The following is a 24100-nucleotide window of genomic DNA, read 5'->3' as shown; positions in this document are numbered from 1 at the left end:
GCATACATAGCCCCAAGTACACACTTCTGCCTGTCTAGTTCTGTGGAATGTAGTAGTGTTGGCAGTCACAATTTGTATCACACACACACACACACACACACACACACACTGTGCACTCCGTCATGCACTTCATTCACTCACACTTCATATGCTCAGGATAAAACAACCAGAGATTCCAACATAATGCATGCAAACATGCACACATGCTCATCCTTACAGTTCACAAGCACAAAGTTCAGAATCACAAGATTAGAACAAGGTCTGAATAAACCCACACATACTCTGTTGATGTGGAAAATCAATCTTTCTTCATTCACAATCAAAACACAAAGATCTCTCCTCACTTCTCCTGTGTTTATAAGAACAAAAGACTGACCAGCAGCCTGTGTTTATTACAAATATATCAACATCAGTACAAGATATGAATGTTAACCCTATTTTCAACAATGCTCATACACATCTAACACTTAAACCTGACAAGCAATTAATTATATTTCCTATTGGTCAATATTACATCACAAAATAAAACTAAATGAGAAAACAAAACCAATTTCAGAAAAAAGAGAGATAATAAAGTATTAAACAACAAATAAGTAAATGAAGTACGCAAATCTTTTATGCAAAGAAATCCAAGAAAAAGATAACGGATACAAATTATTAGTGCATATATGTGTCTGTAATTAGATAATTTAACATTATAACATTTTTCATGCAAGGTATTAAGTGAAGATTATCTTGACTTCGATTAGAATTTCAGTGAATAATATCAATATAACTATGTGCTGGAGTTAACAAACAGAATAATACAAACCTACCAAACTGTTAAGCAATCTACCAAACTATTATTTATCAAAATGTCAAGCTACCTACCAAGCTGTTATGCTGACAATTAAAACACGTGACACAACCAAATGCATTTCACTACATAAACACATAGCTGCCAACCACAGGGAACCCAAATTAGTAATGCTGGAGAAAGAACTTGTGAGGGGGAGTGAGGTGGCCACAAATAGAAGCATCACCTGCTGTGAATTTTCTTTCTAAAAAAACAAAAACTTTTTCCTGAAAGGAAACCAACGCATAAATAAAAACAAAGCACAAAGCACTTCATGCTTCAAACACATCTCTTTCCCATGAGATACCGAAAAACATTCCTTAAATCTTTTCCCCCCTTTACAATCTTTTTTCATGCCAGAAATGGGAAACTACCAAAGAAAATTTGTTATTTTTAATATGATATGGTATTCAAATAACAATTTACAAAATAAGAAAACATGTGACTGCCATGCATATTAACAAATGTGACTAATCTGATGCTGTCAATAAATATTTCATTCTTGACAACAAACTGGTTTGCCCCACAAACATATGAAGCTGAGGTAGAGTTCCATAACACATTTTAATTTGGTCCATTCCTCAGCACCTGAATAATTTATATATACTTGCTTTAGACCCATTGTTAACAAATCAGGCACTCCACAAAGTAGTAATAAAACAAGTTCCAAAACTGTTGCACCCAGTTCCTTCATTTCAGGGAAAGCAATTACAGAAAACATTGGGTCTGATTTTAAATAGATAGTTATGTATGTTATAATACCAACTTTGTAAGTCAAACATACACAAGTGGTGTTAATTAGAGTCAGTTGCACTTAACACATCCTCATTTTCGTATGTCAGGACAAATAATATAAACAAACTGGGAAAATATGTATTTTCTCAAAGACACTTGGGTTGTTAATACATCTACTTTCTCTGTTAAAAAAAACTGAGTGAAAATACTTCTCGCGGACTTCCACAAACAAAGAATGAAATATGCAAGACCGGAATGTTGACTTCACAACAAATCACAACAGTGCTGTTCTATTGAAAATATAAATTAAATAAGTGGTATCTCTACTGTACTTTCAAGTGTGCACACTGCAATTCTTTGAAAGATCACACAGCAGATTCTCAACATAAAACATCTGAATACCAGTCCAGAGATGTTAGTTGCTGATGACCCTCATATAAAGTCCTCATTCTTGACATGCAAATTCATTTTACTGTATTCATGTCAGTATCTCAAGATATACCCTGGATTTGCTGTCTTAAAAAAAAAACATCAAACAAGTATATATGCACCTTATAGCATATTAAACAAATGTTCTCAGCTGTTATATGTAAATATACACAATTATATACAAGTTCCTGGCTTGTACAAAATGTGGTGAACACTAACAAACAGTCGCACACACACACACACACACACTCTCTCTTTCATATTGACAAAGTAACAAGTTGCTGAGAAATTAATGCAAAAGCCAGAGAAGATACTTGTAAGTTATTGAAACAGCAGCATGAACATTATTTTGTGAAAAAATAATACAAATATATATACACCAAAGCTGCAAAGAAAACACCACTGCATAAAAAAATCTCACATCTGGAATGACTCGGGGGAGGGGGGGCCAGGGGGGGGGGGTTGTTCCAAAGAAAGACGATATTTGATATGTATTCATTAAACTTTAGCTTGGAAAGAGCGTCCTGCATTTCGGCAGTTTGTTGCAACAGCTTGCCATTTGGTAGGGTGGCGGCGGAAGTAGACAACAAGGCCAACTACCACAGCAACGACGACAAGACAGGCAATGACAACGCCAACAATCATGCCAACATTGGTGTCCTTTGTGCGAGCAATAAACACCCCACCCTGGGACACCTGGAAACTGGCCTTTCCACCGCTGAGTTGCACACCTGGGACCTGGGAAAAAAACAACATAATTTTCTGCTGAGTAAAGCCAGACAGTTCATTTCGTGAAGTCAGTTATCCAATCTTGACATTTCGTGAAGTCAGTTATCCAATCTCGAGCATCATTTGAGCGCTTCTTATTTTTCAGTAACATAAATCAGTTCTGTATAAACAGTCTTGAATTATATTTTTGGTCATCAATGCCTTCTCTGAGAACCATTCCTGAATGAGCAGGCTAAATTACATCCACTTTTTTTTTTTTTTTTTTTAAATACGAAAAAGGGACTTTGAGAGAGAGAAAAAAAAGATACTTCTTCTTCTTCTGCGTTCACTCGTATGCACACGAGTGGGCTTTTACGTGTATGACCGTTTTTAACCCGCCATGTAGGCAACCATACTCCATTTTCGGGGGTGTGCATGCTGGGTATGTTCTTGTTTCCATAACCCACCGCACACTGACATGGATTACAGGATCTTTAACGTGCGTATTTGATCTTCTGCTTGCATATACACACGAAGGGGGTTCAGGCACTAGCAGGTCTGCACATATGTTGACCTGGGAGATCGTAAAAATCTCCACCCTTTACCCACCAGGCGCCGTCACCGTGATTCGAACCCGGGACCCTCAGATTGACAGTCCAACGCTTTAACCACTCGGCTATTGTGCCCATCAGAAAAAAGATACAAAAACATATTTCCATTTTCCATATCCAGGAGAGCAATAAATATAACATTACATGCCATAAATTTGACAGATGGCACCTCTTTATATTCCATGCATTAACAGAAAAGAGGGGTTCATACTATAAAAAAAGGGCACTAAATTCACAAACCATGAAACTCATCTGGACTAAATTTCTTGTCACACTAAAACAAACTTATGAATAACATTACCTTTACTTAAGAGTAGGACTATCCACTTCAATCAATAAATCTTCATGATATTACTACTGGCAGGGTCCAATAAGAAGATTTTGCCCAAAGTAACACCAGTAAACGATTTCTGTACTTTTCATACTTTCAACGCTGAACAAAGTTTTACAGACACTGCAGAATGTTGTCTGTCCATTTGTCATTGTATTTACAATGGCCTGGCATTTTTATTCACTTCAATCTTCAAATGAAGATCCACACTCACAGTCCCAATCAAGGCTAGTTATAACAATCCCAACTATATACAGCCATACCTGCGTCCAAGTGGCAAAATTCTCAGCACTGCTGCGATAGATGAGAACATCGTCATCATCTTCATCGATAGTCATCTTGGTGGTTATGGGTCTGCTGTCGTTTGAGAGGAACTGCTCAGGGGTAACAACGTAAAAGCTGCTGGCATACTTCTCCCCAAACTGAAATGGGCATCAATGAAGTGTTAACTCTTTTCCTCACAATAGGACATGCTGAGAGGAGTTTAACAAGGTTTTCTTTATGAATCATAAATAGTCATGAAACAGAAAAAAAAAAAATTGTTTTTTTAATCTCGCATACATACACTCTCTCCTCTTCTCAACTGCCAAGAATGACACACAAACACTATGTGGATAGGTGTTAAATGAAAGATCACACACACACACATACACAGATTCCAACTGAAGAAAATACACACACACATTGTGTGCTTTGTATATGCCTAATCTTGTAAACACACACACCCACCACCACCACCATAGCCAGCTCTTCCCTTCTTTCCCTCTTCTTCAACATCTTTTTCTTTTTGCTGCCTCATCTTCTGCACTGTTCCAGTGGAATTACTCCCACGCCGTTTATTCTGAGTCCCCAATACACGGCCACACCTAAGTTCGTCTGTCGCAGTCCCAGTGCCTACCATCCACAGGGAACCATCGATGTTAGGTGTCCAGGCCACACACCAGAGGAGACCCTGCACTGCTGCTGAGTCACTTCGGTTGTGTTCAGTAATGCCTGTTCTGATTTAACAAACTTAAGACACCACCTACTATGCACCCTACTGATGATAACAACGGCTTAATTGTGGAGTCGGACTGAGTGAGTGAACGTTCCCACTCCCACCCCACCCCCATCATCTGTGATCAATTCATGCACACAGCCTGCTGTACAGGTGGAGAGACCAGTCATACCTGGATTTCTCTGTTCTGGGCCTTCATCTTTGCCTCCCCTTGCTGGGTGCTCCACTTCTGCAGGCTAATTTTCTCCAGCCCTGTGAAGGTGCCAGGCTCTACCACCACCTCCAGTGACCTGTCATCGACATCATCAACACCCTTCGTCATCAACACCTTCACCACCACCATCATCACGATCATCAACACCGTCGTCATAAACACCAACACCATCATAAACACCACCACCATCACTACTTGTCAACATCATCATCACCTCCACCATCATTACCACCACCATCACCATCACCACCACCATCATCAACACCACCATCACAACCATCATCACCACCAACACCATTATCACCACCATTTATCATCATAACCACTATCACCGCCAACACCCTCATAATTCTTTACTCTCTCTGTGTGTGTGCTCGTGCATACATGCGTGCATGCATATGTATGCACACATGCATATCCATGTTGGTACATACGTTATCCTATTTTCTATTCCATGTTTCAACAACACACGACAATACACACCCATCCTCCAAAGACACGCTGCCGCCCATAGCTCCAATTGCACTCTCTGCGATTGGGTGGGGAAAGATTACCACACGCCCCTTCTGATCACGGTTGGAGAAGTTGTTGTTGCGGGTGCACATGTAGTGATAGACGCCCGCTGGGGACGTGATGGTTTTCAGACCCAGGTCAAAATAGGTACCAGCATCATCCAGCTCCGACATCTCGCCTCTGAACTGACCTGAAAGAACAACAGTTGAACTCTGTGAGACGGGCGCAATAGCCGAGTGGTTAAAGCGTTGGACTGTCAATCTGAGGGTCCCGGGTTCGAATCACGGTGACGGCGCCTGGTGGGTAAAGGGTGGAGATTTTTACGATCTCCCAGGTCAACATACGTGCAGACCTGCTAGTGCCTGAACTCCCTTCGTGTGTAGATCAAATACACACGTTAAAGATCCTGTAATCCAAGTCAGCGTTCCGTGGCTTATGGAAACAAGAACATACCCAGCATGCACACCCCCGAAAACAGAGTATGGCTGCTTACATGGCGGGGTAAAAACGGTCATACACATAAAAGCCCACTCGTGTGCATACGAGTGAATGCAGAAGAAGAAGAACTCTGTGACTCTATGGATGCCTACATGGTGGGGTAAAAACGGTGATACACATAGGATAAATGCCCTTTCGTGTATTTTTACGAGTGAACCTGGGAGCTGCAGCCCATGAACGAAAGAAGAAGAGAAAAGAAGAGAACTCTGTTACACAGTTCTTGTTGTACACAGTGTGATGGCAGGTTCCTCCAATCCAAGGATCACTGAGAAGGAGCTGCATCCAAAGCTCTCCTGCATCTGCACTTTTCTACAAAGTGTAAACAATGATCAAAGCCTTTTCGAGATGTGAAAGTATTAAGCACTAACCATTTAATCTTATTTTTTGTTGTTATTTTTAAACATTTTTATTCTAGACACTGAATACTAGTTCCCTGCTCTTTTGAGTGCAAATGGTGGTATCAATGAGTCTGTTGAAAAAAATTGTATTTTTTACACAAAAACATGCACATATACATATATACACATACACAATATATATTCACACAGAGTCACACAAAACACACGCATGTACACACATACACACACAAAGCATACACATGCTGTACATGTGCACATACATAAAAAGCAATAACAAGCACGCACACATACAGACACCAATTTTTATCTTCCTATCTCAACTTCCACAAGGCAGTTTACTGCCTCATAAAGTACCTTTCCAGAAATTGCACAAAGTCCACACTCTTCTTTGAAATATTATTTTTCAAGATCTGTATCATGTACACAATTAATGCAATGATAGCATAGCCTTAAAAACAAATTAGTCAACAAACCTTCAATCTGAGATGCAATAAATTTGAAGAACACTAAACCTGGACTGCTTTTGTTAAAACATATAATGCTGCTTGACATATTTTTGGTCCGATTGATAGTTTTCATATAAATGACTGTATACCCAAATCCCATGTTTGCATTACTGTAGTGTGCTCTTTATTTCACAATGTAAGTTATTTAACTGCTTTAATTTTCTTCAATTTAAAAAAAAACAAACATCTATGTAAGTTATGTGATAACTATATTTTCTGTTTGAATATTAGATTAAAATGTTTAACAAAAATCATTATATATGTATGTTTTACAGTGTATGTCTGTTGACTTGAAAAAGATAATTGTGATGAAAATGCTTGAGTAAAACTGGAGAAAAAAAAAAGCACAAAGACAACCTCCTCACCTGGATTCAAGAAGGCCAAAGTCTCCATACTGTTCCGATCCAAACCAAGGAAGGACACATTGTTCAGATGCATGGGGTAGTTGACACCATAGTGCCCATACTTTCCACCCGGTCCTGATGTCCACCCACTGCCCTCAGGGTACTGCTGAGCACGCAGGAGCACAATGTTGTTGCGGTCTGTGCCTGCCAGACCCTGTCCGTCATTGTTTGCCGGGTTGGTGTTTGAACCTGTCCATCTGAAGAAGGAAAGAGTAGAGGAATGACTATTCCAACCTGTCTGCCAAGGACACAAAGAGAAAAAGTAGTGGACAAACAATCCTAATATATCTTCCAAGAGGAGGTAAAATCATTTGCAGTTAAATACCCCAATTTATCTTCCAAGGAAAAGAATAGTAAATATATAACAATAAATATTCCAACATACCTTTTATGTCTTTGTGAAAATTTAAAGACAGCCAATGTTATTCTGTCTCCTTTCAACCTTTGATATATGTTGACTTGCATGATAACATTTAGTATTCCAAAATAAATTCTGTCTCTTCAAGAAAACTGGAAGCATGCTTATCATACAACTTAGATTCAATACCTTCAGAAATCTTTGAAATTATTTTTCTAATGACACAAAAAGAACACCCCCTTCACACTCAATTAAGATTATGTTTAATACATCAAACTAAAAGTGACCCACTGATGCAGACTTCAACAGATGTCTGGTTCCTGTCCTTTGCAAAATACCAAGTTGTCCGGGATGGATGATGCGAAAGTAGCTACAACTAGTAGCCTTCCTTTGTATCATTACCTCCCTTCTGTTTTTGTACCAAGTGCCCTCTTTTCCAGCAGTCATCTTCCTTTCCTGCTCCCTGTGTCACTCATGTCCAATTATTCTGTGATTTTTCGCTAATGATCTGGTAGGATGGTCGTTTGGATTGCTTCAGTGGTCTAGTCTTGGTGCTATTGGGCAATCAGACTAAAAGCCTTGGCACATTCACATGAACTGAATGATTTTTTACAGCAAGAAAATTCTTACAATGATGTGGACAGAAATTTGTCTTGGGGCACTTCTTTGTGCACCAGAAAAGGACAAAAATTTCCATCCTGGAGCATTCAAGGGTTTAAAAAAAAACAACCCAAACCTCACAAGACAATAAGAATTGTTCCGATTACAACCCCTCCTCACCTGCCCATCCGTACCACTTGCACACAAACACACACACACTCACTGGATGTGGACCATGTCATTCTCAGTCACAGCCAGTGTGTTGGGAACAAAGTCATACTCCACAGCTGGGTAGACCTGAACAATGTTGCCACGTTTCCCACGAACATTCAGATTATGAATCGTTCCGGTGGCACCCTCAGGTCTTTTGCGAATAGCAAATGAGTGGGACCTGCAAATACAGCAATCATATAAGGCACTGCACCTTACAAATTGTTCAAGACATGCAAATAAACAGGTCTAAAGAATTTACAAGCAGACAGGTAATTACCTGCAAGTGGGAAGATCCTGACAAAAAGTTGCACCTTCGACCTTAGAAAGTTAAATTGATACACGTATCACGTAGTTCAGATGAACCTTATTTCATTTCTGTAATACCAGATTTTTTCTTCTTACTTTTATTTTGTGTGTATGTGTGACAAAAATGAAACTAATAATGTTTTTAACAAAAAAGACTTGCACATGCAAACATGTAAAACCTGGAACTCGTAGGACATAGAAGGATGATCAGTTTGCAAGACCAAAAAAAGTTCTGGACCTGTACCTCTAAAGGTACTTCAGTGTTGAAGACATTTTTCTTTCTTGTTGTAAAAAGCTGCACTGGCCACACAAAGCCAACTTTGAACTGAAAACATTATTGTCAAAAAAACAAAAACAAAAACAAAAAAGGGTGGGTGGGTGGGTGGGCGGAGGGGGGTAACAGAGAAATAAACGAAGTGAAAATGTTTCATCTGTGATCACCTGTCTTGAAAGACTCGGCCATACTGAGCTGTGTTCACCGCCAACTGCAGTTTGAAATCAGCATCACCAAACAGTTTCACCTGTGGGTTATTTTTGAAGATGTAACCTCGTGCTCGAGCGTCTGCGTCACTGGCAAACCCATACTTTTCCGCCAAGCTGACCTTTGAACCGTCCCCCCTTCTACGAGGGTTGGCGTTTTTACTGGCGTTGGTGTTCCAGCCATCGTAGTCATTGGTGGAGACATTGTACCTGGAATTGAGAAGGAAAAATTATTTACAAGCATGAAGCAGCAGCAATTTCCACAAACTTTTAAAACGAAATTGCAGAAATTAAATCAAGCAAAGAAGAGAAATGAAAAGAAATATACAAGCACATAAGACCTAAAAGCACTCCTGAAGGCCAGATGAAAAAAAGAAAAAAAAGGTTAAGCATACACAGTGTAAATTCACTTTAGTGCAGTCTCTTCCTCCAAAATGAGCATTTTTACCCAAATTTGATTGCATTCTGAGCAATTCTTCTCATTAAAGATGTACTTTCCAGGAGCAGTGAGCCACTTTGTTTATCACTGAATATTTGATTACATTCTTCATTATGAACGTTGAACATACCTGATGCGTAGAGCACATTTATCTTGGTCAATGTTTGGCACAGTCCAGTTGAACAGATTGGGGTGGCCCCCCAGGCCGTTGCCAAGGTGATTGTCCCGAGTGAACTCTGTCTCTCTACAGGCAGGGGCATCAACACCGTGAGGTTCGAATCTGCGCCATTCTCCTTTTACACCTTTGACTTCAAAATTCTGAAATACACATACAAAGAGTTAACGAGGATTAGAATTACTGTGCATGTTAAAATATACAAATGATTAAATTCTAAAAAAACACATACAAAGAGTTAACGAGGATTAGAAATAATGTGCATGTTAAAATACACAAATGATTATAAGTCCACAGAACAAAACACGTACCAACTTCACTTTTTGTCAAAATACACAGCAAAAATGAAACCAGAACTGATACATCAAACATTTTTGCATTTACAAGAAACGTGACAACTCTAAACCACGTAGAACAAAAGTCTACACACTGAGACACAATAACAAACTGTTGCAATCAAAAGTGTATGCTCTCTCTTTCTCTCTCTCTCACACACACACACACACACACACACACACACACACACCATGGCAATTTAACAATGCAGAAAAACAACACACTCATCTCACCTCACATTCTGTTTTGGTGTTAGGAACCACTGTGTTTTGGTTTTTCTCTAAGGTTGCAACAGGAAGGACACACGCCCAACGCTCTTTCACATTCTGGCTTTCTCTCTGGTAAAACTCGCATCTTGAAACATCGTTGGTCATGACAGCAATATCCTGTTAAAACCAGCAAATCATTGTCAATGTTTTAATCTTATTAGCTGTTAACAATTTCAAGATTAATGCATTTATATAGTTTAAAATGGACTTACCCATTTTCCCCACATAAAAAGAAAATAACAAAAACATTGAGTAAGCATTTTCAATACTCTCAAAATATTACAAAAAATTACAACATACCTTTCCACTACAATTTCTGAATTCTTGATATTCTTCTTCCACTGAAATTACAGTAGGTAAAATGTTACACAGGTCCAGTTTGTCAACACAAGGTTTCAAATAATCAAGCAGTTATAAAGGTAACAGCTTGTTTAATCTTCTACTGACAGTATTTTCAAAGTCTTTCTGCAAAAATGTCTTTCCAATTCAGATAATACTTTTTCTTCCTAAAAAAAAACATCGAAAGATAATTGCATTAAGTGAAGGTCAACCCACATTTTTTTCTTTTACCTGCATGTGCGTGTATGTGCATGCGTGCAGGCACATATGTGTGTTTGTGTGCATGTGTGTATGTGCTTGCATGCATACACGCACACACATGCATGCATGCCCATGTGTGTGTGTGTGTGTGTGTGTGTACGTGTGTGAATATACTACAGGAAAATTTTCACCGTTTCTAATTTACAAGCTGTACATTTTACCTGTGATGTGGCTGGAAAGGGACACAAAATAAGTACAATACAGATGAAAGGGAAAAAAGGTTTTGCTCACTATCCACGGAGATGGATGCCAGTAGGGGTAGTAGTCTCTCTCCTCGGAGCATTCGTAGCCACGGCGAGTGCCACCTGCATTCTGACGAGTGAATCTGGCAGTGTTCCGGTTCCTCAGGTTCTGAAAAGCAACATACAATATGATTTACATCCATATTAGAACTGTCTGTGGCAGTAGCAGTAGTACTAGTACTAGTAGTTTTCAATTTTATGTCTTTCCATTTCATGTTTACCAATAAATGATACTGGACCACACACACACACACACACACGGGACGTAGGATGGGGGTGGGTTAAAAGGATGTTCAAGAACAGTAACATCTATATGCAGGCCTATACAATTTGTATGCATTCACAAACACCCTCTCATATATATCATATACTCACATGCAGGTGCGCAAAGGCACACTTTCATGCACATAATATGCATACATTCACACACAGGCACATGTACACATATAAACAAAAAAGTACAAAAACAAAGGTAATACATCTCCTAAAAAAACTATTACACACATAAAATATTGATGACTACTGGCAGAAACCCTACGAAAAAACATAATAATTCCACAGCTGCATGAAATAACTGCAATTAATACACTGTGATGCTTAACTATAACAGAATATCAACAATCATGAGCAGTAAGTTGTATCATTTCACTGAGAAAAGCTGTAAAGTTGAAACAAAATAAACAAACAGTTCTCCGACTGTCACATAACCATAGCTGCTGGTATTCTTCTTCTTCTTCTTCTGCGTTCGTGGGCTGCAACTCCCACGTTCACTCGTATATACGCGATTGGGCTTTTATGTGTATGACCATTTTTACCCCGCCATGTAGGCGGCCATACTCCGCTTTCGGGGGTGTGCATGCTGGGTATGTTCTTGTTTCCATAACCGACCGAACGCTGACATGGATTACAGGATCTTTAACGTGCGTATTTGATTCTCTGCTTGCGTATACACACGAAGGGGGTTCAGGCACTAGCAGGGCTGCACATATGTTGACCTGGGAGATCGTAAAAATCTCCATCCTTTACCCACCAGGCGCCGTCACCGTGATTCGAACCCGGGACCACCAGATTGAAAGTCCAACGCTTTAACCATTCGGCTACTGCACCCATCACTGGTATTCATAATTGTTTTCTTCTTTTTCTTCTTTTCTAGGCTGTCTCTTCTTCCTTTCTGGTTATAAACCCAGTGCTTTCCTTGCTCCACCCTTACCCCTTCTTCAACATAGCTGCAATACATCACCATGTGACATTATTCAGTTTTTGCTTTCAGCATGCTCACCTGATCAGCTGTAAACAGTCCCATATTTCTCTTCCGTGTCTTACACATGAGGTAATAGTCATAGTTCTCATGCATGCCATAGCGCAAATCTGTGTTGCAGTCATAGTTCTGGCACCTCAAGCGGTTGTCAGGAATAGTCCTGCGTAAAAGAATGGAACACCATCAACATGCACTGTATGTTTCTGGCTACAGGATTTTTCACACAAATTCTCACCAAGTCATCTGATAATCAAAAATGAAACTATGAGCACCGTCTTACTGGCAATCACTATTTTCAAACACACTGCAAAATGTTTATAAATTAAACACAACAGCACATACTTGCGTATATGCAAACACTCTTTCTCTTGCAAGAGCTCTTGAATAAACACAAGAAAATATGAGATACAAGAATACATTATCATCTGTAAAGGAGAAACTGTTGACACATTTGCTGATAAAAAGGAAATATATATATATATATATATTTTTTTTTAATGCATCGGATTTAGACGCACACAAATGCACAGTGTATACAATTACACAGTGCAAATTAGCACATACACGCACACACATGCATACTGTCTCATACTGACACATGGACACACACACACATTGAAACATAACCTGCATTAACTCCTGAACAAACACATCACACCATACCACACTACATCACACACACGCATGAACACACACACATACACACACAAAAGGAGTCACACACACACATAAAGAAACGAAGATTTTTATAAAGTTATTCACAAACAAGCAAGCTCCTGAATAAACACATTCCATCACACACACATAGAAAACCCACCATGCACCCACCCACCAACACACACACACACACACACACACACACACACACACACACACACACACACACACACACACACACACTCACTCACTCACTCACTCACTCACACAAGTATACATACGTGGTAGTTGCCCCATCCCTGATCTGGTCACCACACATGTACTGCAAGACCAGCTCACAGTGACTGTTTGCATCCCCACAGGAGTGCTGGTTTGTCCTGACAATATCAAGCATAATAATAACAATAAGAATATCAAACAGCAACATAAAATAACAATGATCTTCATTATCATATTGATCATCATGACAATGACAGTGATGATCATACCAACAACAGCTACAATAACTACAACTACTACTACTCATCATGGAAGTTCATTGTGAATGATGAAGGCGTCAGTCGCTCTGGAGATGAGAATGCAACTAATAATATTAAACAAAAATAATAATCCTAAGAATCATAGTAATAATAAGTCAGTGACTTACCGTGTTCAGTATCTTCTCATAAATGTCTCACAGTCTGTGATCACATCATTATGAAAAGGTGTGTGTGTGTGTGTATGTATGTGTGTTTGTGTGTGTGTGTGTGTGTGTGTGTGTGTATGTGTGACACAGTGTGTGTGTGTGTGTGTGTGTGTGTGTGTGTGTGTGTGTGTGTGTGTGTATGTGTGTGTGTGTGTGTGTGTGTGTGTGTATGTGTGACACAGTGTGTGTGTGTGTGTGTGTGTGTGTGTGTGTGTGTGTGTGTGTGTGTGTGTGTGTGTGTGTGTGTGTGTGTGTGCAAACAAAACCAATAAAGTATCTGCAGATTATAACTGATTTGCTGACTGATGCCAAAAAGAACACACTCTCAAAATGACATCAACCACACAACACAAAAGCATTGCTCCACAAACACACTTAAGACCTACACTCCACAAAGTGGTGATGTTTCATGTTTTGCACATTTCACAAACTGTCAATGCCTTCTTTTTTTATCACATGATCTCATCATGGATGAAACTCCACACGCTCTATCAACCAAGTGAGAGAAAAAGGATATTGGTTCTCTCAGGTTCCGAGTTAGTCAAGCGGAAACAAACACAGGGTATATATATATAACAACAACAACAATAATAACAGTAGTAATAACAATAGTAATAACAACAATGCATAACTTTTATATGCTGTGAACTCTATCCTACTCAAAATGCCACCGATCATGATGATCCAGTTAAAAGCAAATATGAGATTAAAAAAAATTTTTTTTTTGTTTTAATTGCAAACTCTGTCAACAAGTCAACAATAAAACGTCCAAATCATTCACGCATTAGAAATCAATACTCCCATACAAAAAAAACAACAGTTCATTTCCAAACCCATCAGACAGTAAAATTGTGAAGTAAATGATGCTTGGATTACACTGGAATAAACATTTCTTAAAGAAAACAACAAACACACATATAACTCACCATTCTACTTGTAAAATGGATGTGCCATAGTAATACAAGGACCCAACATTATAACCTCCTCTGTTGTTATTCTGGGAGTCGAACATTCTGAAAAAGAAAAAAAAGAAAGTGTTACAAAAGCTTTCAAAATAATTCTTGTTCACACACACACACACACACACACACACACACACACACAATGTGCAAGCACACACACACACATACACAATGTGCAAGCACACACACACACACACACACATACACACAACAATAACAAAATACTCACTGACAAAATTTAGCATAAATAATTACGGCTCACAAAACAGTATTGCTGCTTCACAACACTATCAACACTCACCTACATTCACAGATGAGTCGAACAAAACTTCATAATTGGCTTGAGAAGTATGCGAGTCATGGCTGAGTACTCTTTCAACTACATGTGTGCAGGCAATCACACAAACACACACACACTCTCACACAGACAAACACACACATACAGTTACCTGTTTGCATTGTTTCTGTCTCGTCTACTCTCATCCAGTCTGTTATTGCTGCCCCTGAAAAAAATAATTGACAAACAATTTTTGAAAGGAACTTTTCCTACACCACAGACCACACACACAGACACACACACAGAGACACACACATGCAAGCATTTTGTAATCTTGAACTCAACAGGTAAACAAGACTTAGGAATGGACGAAAAACTTCTAATGTGCTATTAAAAAAAAAATAATAATAATGAAAAAAATAAAAATTTATATATATATATAATCCCTCATTTATAAATGAATTCAATAAAACACACACACACACGAAAAAATAGCAAACAGACCAAACATTTTATCACACACACACATACAGATATCACTCATATTTAAGTACTCAGCATTTGACACTATATCACATTATAGGATCATTGTTTTATGACATGAATCTGCTGATGTCTGCCAAAGTTCATAGCAATAAAACTTAATTTCATGAAAACAAGCCCTTCTCTATCAGGTCAGCTGACATCAGCAACAAAAGAAAATACAGACCATAAGCTGAGACCAATCATTATATAATGTGTGCTTGAATGAATATGTGTGTGTGTGTGTGTGTGTGTGTGTGTGTGTGTGTAGTAGTAGTAGTAGTAGTAGTCTTCAGTTCAACGCCTTCCACTTAAAGTGATATTAGACACAAAAAAAAAGAAAAAAAAAGGGTGGGGTGGGGGGTGGGGGGTGGAGGGCAGAGCGTGGTGGTGGGAACGGTATTGCTTGTATGAATATGCGTGTGTGTGTGTGTGTGTGTGTGTGTGTGTGTGTGTGTGTGCGCGCGCGCGCACGCACACATGTGTGCATGCATGCTTGCGGGTGATTCTGACTTCCTATCAGTCTGTCTGTGTGTGATGATGGTGTTATCATCATATAATGGGTGCTTGTGTGAATATTGTTTTTAAATATCTGTGTGTGTGTGTGTGTGTGTGTGTGTGAGAGAGAGAGAGAGAGAGAGAGAGAGAGAGAGAGAGAGCAAGAGAGTGTGTGTGTGTTGCGAAGATAGGGTAGGACAGAGACAGATGACCTATCTGTTTGCTGTGACCTCGATATTGTCCCTTCCATATGTGTGTGTGTGTGTGTGTGTGTGTGTGTGAGAGAGAGAGAGAGAGAGTGAGTAAGTGAGTGAGTTTGAGTGTGTGTGTGAGTGTGTGTGTGCGTGCTTGCAGTTGATTTGGACTTCTGTCAGTCTGTGTGAGTGTGAAGTCTACGCGTCTGAATTTACATAATTTAGGGGTCTACAGCGTTCACAAATGCAAAGACAGTGTTATGGTTGTTCCCCCCCATGCCCTCCTATTTATTTCAAACAAGAGACTGGATGTATCATTCAAACTTTTTGAAGTACACAGACACACACAGAACCATAATGGGAAGGGGGGCGAGAAATCATTATACAAAAGCTTTTCTGTGCCTCAAGTTATAATTTAAAAAAAAAAAAAAATCACAAATGAATTAAGGGTCAAGTGTGAACACCTATGAGTCAAGCACAGAACTGATCACTAATGTCATGGCTAGACTAGCCATCCAGAAACGGATTTCCACCAGGATTTCCACCATCGCAATATCCCCGGATGACATGTCCTGATTAATGACGAGGAAGCACGCAGTGTGTGAGGTGCCATAATGTCTACCCTGACTGGTCAGCAAATGAGTAACCCTGTGTGAGGTGTAACAATGTCTACCCTAGCGGGTCAGCACATGAATAACTCAGTGTGGTACTCGTAGCGTTTCTGGCCAAATAAGGTGGTAAACAATGATGCTTATTCATGAGGAATGATCACTACAAATGCGAGACAGAGATATCCACATCCTAAATAAGATGGTAAACGAAGACACTAAGTTCCCAGTGACTTACTTGTGAGAAGTGGTTAAAACAATAAGGACATCAATAGCAGTATATAATACTATATGTATGTGTGTGTGCGTGTGTGTGTGTGTGTGTGTGTGTGTGTGTGTATGTATATATGTGTGTGTGTGTGTGTGTGTGTGTGTGTGTGTGTGTGTGGTGTGTGTGTGTTGGTGTGTGTGTGTGTGTGTGTGTGTGTGAGTGTGAGTGTGTGTGTGTGTGTGTGTGTGTGTGTGTGTGTTATATTCTAAATAAGGTGGCAGACAGTGACACTCACTCACTCATGATACTGAAGGATATTGATCAGAGAATTATTTACACATGCATCACGGCAATAAATGGTTTGTATTTATTTTTAAATAATGAAATATGCAACTAAATGAAACCTAATGTAACCAGCATCTTTACAGCTGCTCACAAAATAAGTACAGTTGTATCTACTGAAACAATGTGTGTTCAGTAAACTTGTTGTTGATGTTCTGTTGGATACTGATTTATTTATTTTTTTAGAGTGTGTATTAGTTTGGTGATATAACAATAATCTGAAGAAGGCTTTTTCATTTCTAAAAAAATATTTTTAATAGCTTAGATAAATAGTGTTAAAAAAAAATGTTTAACATAAAATGACTTAGAGATCCAGCCTCTACCATTTCATCCATGCGCATTATTGTTGTGATTGGTAAAGACATACATGTATGTTGACTGGCATGGTTGGTTGTTCTTACATTTCCCATTTCTTGTTTGGTTTGTCATTGTTGAACTTTATATTTCACATAAAAAATAATGCTTGTACACCTTACAAATAAGTCAAATGGAGCTTTGACATAAACTGTGACGCCTGTATTGCTAATCATCACCAAGGACTTTTCATTACAGTACTAGGGAGTCTAGTGGTTGTATTTGCACAGTTTTTGTTATCACCTGTGTTTCACAACTAACAAGGGTGATGTCAGTCAGTCACGACAGAGCTGATAGGGAAACAATACAATGGCCGCACTTGCACCAAGACAGATAAACACTGATCGAATTACTTGACTGACATTACTGTCCTAAACACTGATCAAATTACCTGACTGACATTATTGTCTTTTTTTTTTAAAGGACTGATACATTCCTTCTGCTAACACACTTGCCCACTGCAGTCACAGTTTTAACACGAGGGCACCATCCACGAGTTTAGTGTACTCGTATACACAAATGCACAAACACATACAGTGGTGAGACACACACTGTATGAAAACTGAACAGAACAACTTCAGAACCAGAAATTCAAAGTGGAAAGAAAGTTATACAAAAAGAAAAAAGAAAAAGAAAATAATAAATTGTAATATATCTATCTATCTATCTATCTATACCATAGATAAAGAGATAGATTAGATAAATCTATATACAGACTGAAATACAGACCGTTCAGTAGATATGGATAAACGATATATCTATACTACAGACAGACTGGCAGACAGACAGACAGACAGGAACATGAGTACATACATACATTATGTATACATATACACACACATACATGATACATAAAAAACATTATATAATTCAGTCTCTTCTGAAATGAAAACAAATACTAAAAGGATGATCTAAACTAAGTCCTGCAATTCAAATGTTACAAACATACTCCCTATCTTAATGTCTAATTGTAGTTCTTGTTTGGTTTATACACAAGCAACAGCTAGAAAAAAATGATTACACAAACATATACACAAACAAATTTAATGTTAACGGCAAAACTACATTTTGTGCTGAATAATTTCAACACTCCTAGTCCTACACCTGATTGTTTATACATGTTGCTGCTTTCATTAGCTTCTGTCCTATAACCTTGAGCTTGAATCTGTGCAATAAAATCCATTATCCATTATTGCTAATTTAATCAGCATTGCATACTGAAGTAAAGAGGAAAGGGTGGAATATATCATACCCTCCTCTTCAGCCAGTTCAGGACAGTCATACTTTATCAAAGGCAGATAATGAGATTCAAAGCACACACACACACACTGACAAGCAGAAAAATTACATAGCTGCTGACTCTATCATGATTTTTCCTATATCCTGTTTTCGTTGGCAGTGGTCTCGATAGCTTTTCAAGTTCAAGCTTTGAAAGCTAAGACTGAGTCATGTAACATCTCAGCAGCACACTGCCCACACCAATGTCCATGTCCAAATGGTTCTCACAAATTTCAAAGAGCCTCAAAAACCAGCAACAGAAAAAAAGCGCTTAGAATACTAAAATTTGCAAATCATGATAAGAACTTTTTTTTTTTTAAACCAACAGAACAACTGTCTTTGAGTGACGGAAAAAAAGAAACCAATTGTTTACAAATGATGACAACAAGACTCCAGCAGAACAAAGGTTATTTTTTTAGTTGAGAATAATGCAGTTCTACAGTTATGAATGGGGATCACAACACACACACACACACACACACACACACACACACACACACTCACACACAGAAATCTGTTGTGATTAAAAGAAATACACACACACACACACACACACACACACACACACACACAATTAAATATAAAAAAGGAGTTGTTTTAATAATAGTAATATTTTATTTTTACATAGCGCTATAATACAAGCATAAGCAAGCTCTAAGCGCTTTACAATCCAGTACCTAAAGTGAAACAAGAAAGCATATAAAAAGTAGTAGAAACATAAACCAGAATCATTAATATTATAAAAACACAATGCATAAAACTCACAAAGTAACACACTATCAATACTACAACTGTTACACTCCAACACTCACACTAACACACACGCACAAACATACACATGATTGAACAGCTGAGATGACAGCAATTCTCACTTAAAATACATACATGTAAAAAGGAACATAACTGTAATCTGCATGCCATAGATTTTGTAAAAATTGTAAAATAAAATTTTGGATAGAAAAGGTAAAAGGGGTAAAAATCAGGTCATTCTCCCTTTCGAACCACACCACCACCATCCATCTACCCACCCCCATTCTCTCCACTCTCCCATCACACACACTCACATTGCCATGGGCCTAGGACAACAGAACTATTTGAGTTATGACAAGTATTTTTTAAAGAGATAAGTTTTAAGATTTGCTTTAAAGGTAGATAGATGAGTTGTTTGCCTGAGAGCAATAGGCAGAGAATTCCAAGTTGTTGGGCTGAAGACGGAAAATGACCTCTTTCCACAGGAGTTAAGGAAGTATCAGGGAACAGTAAGCTGGGAGGAATCATGAGATCTCAATGTTCTGTTTGGCAGGTACGGGTTAACAAGCTCAGAAAGATAAGAGGGTGTGGTATCACAATTCAGGCACTGAAAGCATAGACAGGCAACTTTATATTCAATTCTGGCTTGAACAGGCAACCAATGAAGTGTTCACAGGAGAGCAGTAACACTCTCTCTCCTCGACTTTTTAAGGACGAGTCGAGCTGCACTATTCTGTATTTTCTGGAGCTTGTAGAGTTTATCACTGGGAAGGCCAGCTAAGAGAGAATTACAATAATCTAGGTGGGACAGAATGAAGGCAACAGCAAGTTTGTTGGCGGCATCAACAGACAGGAAGGGGCAGATTTTACTAATCTTGCGAAGCTGAAAGTAAAGAACTTTACACAGGTGGTTCACATGAGTTTCCATCGTGAGGGATGAATTGAGGTAGAAACCAAGATTACGGACAGAACTAGAAAAAGAAATTTCTATGCCAGAACAAATGATAGACGTTGTATTTATCTGCTTGAGCTTGTTTTTACTACCAGTCAACATGAGTTCTGTTTTGTCATCATTCATCTTTAGTTTGTTTTGTTTCATCCACTTTGATACATTTTCTATACCAGTTTTAAATTTAGAAGCTAAACATGGAATTTCAGAGGGAATAGTCGAATCAAGCAGTTGAGAATCGTCAGCAAACAGATGATAGTGAGGTACAGACTGTTGGATGATCAAATTTAGACGTTGTGTGTACATTGTAAAGAGTACAGGTCCCAGGACGGAACCTTGTGGTACCCCATATCTGAGCACAGATGGAACTGACTGGTTTCCATTTACAAGGACAGAGTGTGTGCGACCTGATAAGCAGGAATGAAACCATTTCAGAACAGTACCATTGAGTCTGAAAACAGCACACAACCTTCTGACCATAAAGTCATGGTCAATCGTGTCAAATGCTGCATAAAGGTCCAGCAGTGACAGAATGGATACCTTGCCTGCATCAGATGCTAGCAACAGGTCACTGACCACACGTAATAAGGCCATTTCCATGCTGTGTCCCTTTCTGTACGCTGACTGAAATGGCTCCAGGAGACTGTGGATCTCAAGGTGTTTCATAAGCTGGCCAAGCACAATACGTTATAAAAATTTAGACAGAAATGGGAGGTTTGATACTGGCCTATAGATTTTCAAGTTCAAGCTTTGAAAGCTAAGACTGAGTCATATAACATCTCAGCAGCACACTGCCCACACCAATGTCTATGTCCACTAAGCTGGGAGTAACATACCATAACTGGAAATGGCAACAGCAATAAAACAAAATCCAGCAACATAACACATTAACAGCCAACTGTCTTTTAAAATGATGTTCAAATATCTGGCAAGTACTGCCGGTATCTGTATCGCTTAGACCTGGCTGGTTTGTACCAGGATCTCCCAGGTTAACATAATTATGTGCAGACCTGCTAGTGCCTGAACCCCATATCATATGTGTGTATACACAAGCAGATGAAAATGCGCACATTAAATTTAAAGACATTGCAATCATGTCAGCATTTGGTGGAATATGGAAACAAGAACATACACAGCATGCACACACTTCAAAACGGAGTATGGCTGCCTACATGGCAGGGTAAAAACAGCCATGCACGAAAACGCCCACTCATGTGCATGGATACGAGTGAATGTGGAAAAAACAGCCCATGAACGAAGAAGTACCAGGATATTCAGGGTTTAGTTTGGCAGCCAGTCAACACTAGAAAATGACTTTTCAAGAAGTCAGTCAGGCAAAAAGGCCTTTTCTTAGTTTCTCTAAAATTCCTGCTAAATAATCGAGACTGCAATTTCAAACTCTGAAAAACAACAGTATTAATAATTTTTGTTATTCCTTTGCAGTTCAGTGCCGAGCAGATGAACAGCCTCAAAACATACACCGGAAACCAGCTATGATGCTTGCACCATAGACACCAACATCACCTCTGTCAGAGACCAAGCTCTAAGTCTAAGTGCTTCACACACACAACATCATTTGCAGAGCAGGCTGCCTACATGGGCAGAGATAACTGACTGCTGCCTTTGGGCACTTGTATCTCATCTTCCATGAGACTACTATTAAGGTTGTGGCAGAACAAGCCAGAGCATGACTGCTTGTGGGTAATTAAAATTGAGCGACATAGGAATAATACCAGTGAAATTGTACAGGAAAAAAAGCAGCAGAATTAAAACATTCCAAAATCCATAACTAAGACAGACAATAGTGTGAATAGTGTGCAAGTATGCATACATGCAAAATTTAATGTGAATGTGTGATGTGAGTGACACACACGCACTGATCACATGATTCTTCTTCATGAGCTAAACTCCCACATTCAGAAGTGGGCTTTTACATGTATGACCGTTTGTTTTTTTTACCCCACCATGTATGAAGCCATACCCTGTTTCTGGGGGTGTGCATGCTGGGTATGATTTTGTTTACATAACCCACCAAATGCTGGCATGGAATACAGGATCTTTAATGTGTATATTTGATCTGCTTGCATATGCACATGAAGGGGGTTCAGGCACTTGCAGGTCTGCACATATGATGTCCTGGGAGATCAGAAAAATCTCCACCCTTTACCCACCAGGAGCGGTTACCGAGATTCGAACCTGGGACCCTCAGATTGAAAGTCCAACACTTTAACCATCTAGCTACTGTGCCCATCGATCACATGATGAACACATGAAGAAGAAAAAAAAGCAACTGCATGTGACTTTCTGTAGAGTGTGTGTGTGTGTGTGTGTGTGTATGTGTGTCAGTGTGTGTGTGTGTGTGTGTGTGTGTGTGTGTGTGTGTGTGTGTGTGTGTGTGTGCGCGCGCCTCTGTACGTGTTAATGTATAGCATTTGAAAAAAGAAATGAAACATGGCTGACAGAAAAAAGACGTTGATTTGGACAGTACATGTGTGAACATGTACATTTATACAACTGTGTGAGGTGTGTGTGTGCACGCGCGCGCATATGTCAGTGTGTGTGTGTGTGTGTGTGTGTGTGTGTGTGTGTGTGTGTGTGTGTGTGTGTGTGTGTGTGTGCATTCAGAAAACCTGACAGATTATGTAAAAATGATTATGGACATTACCATATATATATATGTATACATACATATATATATACACACATACATATACAATAAATTGGTTATCATAAGCGTTAAAAAAAATTAAAAATCAAAAAAACATAACGTACATCTGTGTACTCACTCAAACCAGCACACACTGTGACCAGACTTACATTTATTGATCACTTTCTCATTCAGCCACCTGTTCCACTGGCTTACCTTGGGTTGTGGAAGTAGATGTCCCCTTCCACGATACCGCTACTCAGTACAAGCACAGTCCACAACAAAACTTCGCTCATTTCCATTATGTAGATTATTTTTGTCAGTTTTAAACGAAGCAAGAAAGAGCGCGTCAGACTACCGGTGGACAAGAGAGAGGACTCAATGGGTCTGCTTAAACGACTCGTAACTTGTAGATCTACTTTCAAGTGGTCGTCTGCTTCAGAAATAAATGGTCACAAGTCAATTGACCAAGAGTCTGTGGTGATATAAGTGTTCACTTCCTCTTAGTCGGAACGGACAGTTGTTCTGTTGGCCTTTCGTCATGTATCAGTAATTTTGTTTCCATCTATGGAAGTTAACGTGAGTCAGTGCGTGTTGTCATTGTTGTTGCGGAATCTTGACTGGCGAATGAATACCAGGATGTAAACACCCACAAGAAGTAACCTGGTATCAATTTTGTCCACAAAAGCTTTAAACGGCTTATTTTTCAACAGATTTAACTTTTACTAATATAGTCATATAAGGAAAAAC

At 39.0% G+C, this 24100-nt stretch overlaps 1 protein-coding gene across 1 annotated transcript; it reads right to left on the bottom strand.

Annotated features, from left to right (window-relative positions):
- Positions 1-1758: 1758 nt before the first annotated feature.
- LOC143286088 (protein DD3-3-like) lies at positions 1759-23982 on the bottom strand. Its single transcript, XM_076593672.1, has 15 exons — positions 23567-23982; positions 15170-15223; positions 14685-14771; positions 13355-13450; positions 12438-12576; positions 11148-11267; positions 10281-10433; positions 9667-9854; positions 9059-9307; positions 8322-8489; positions 7102-7337; positions 5344-5563; positions 4819-4936; positions 3913-4071; positions 1759-2737 (listed from the first exon to the last, which is right to left on the bottom strand). The coding sequence occupies exons 1-15, from the start codon at positions 23650-23652 to the stop codon at positions 2498-2500; spliced, it is 2313 nt and encodes a 770-aa protein (XP_076449787.1). The 5' UTR covers positions 23653-23982; the 3' UTR covers positions 1759-2497.
- Between the last annotated feature and the right edge of the window lie 118 nt (positions 23983-24100).

The sequence above is a fragment of the Babylonia areolata genome, chromosome 9 (assembly GCF_041734735.1).
Source record: "Babylonia areolata isolate BAREFJ2019XMU chromosome 9, ASM4173473v1, whole genome shotgun sequence".
Classification (NCBI taxonomy): Eukaryota; Metazoa; Mollusca; class Gastropoda; order Neogastropoda; family Buccinidae; genus Babylonia; species Babylonia areolata.
The sequence above is the reverse complement of the archived record's forward strand: the minus strand, read 5'-3'. Positions and strand labels throughout refer to the sequence as shown.

What these genes read in the sequence shown, in the direction of transcription:
- LOC143286088 (XM_076593672.1), bottom strand. Translation starts at nt 23,652, where the DNA reads ATGGAAATGAGCGAAGTTTTGTTGTGGACTGTGCTTGTACTGAGTAGC. An exon ending in AGGGATGGGGCAACTACCAC is followed by an intron (nt 12,577 to 13,354) that starts GTATGTATACTT and finishes TCTTTTACGCAG; the next exon opens with GACTATTCCTGACAACCGCT. An exon ending in CCCAGAACAGAGAAATCCAG is followed by an intron (nt 4,072 to 4,818) that starts GTATGACTGGTC and finishes TGCCCATTTCAG; the next exon opens with TTTGGGGAGAAGTATGCCAG.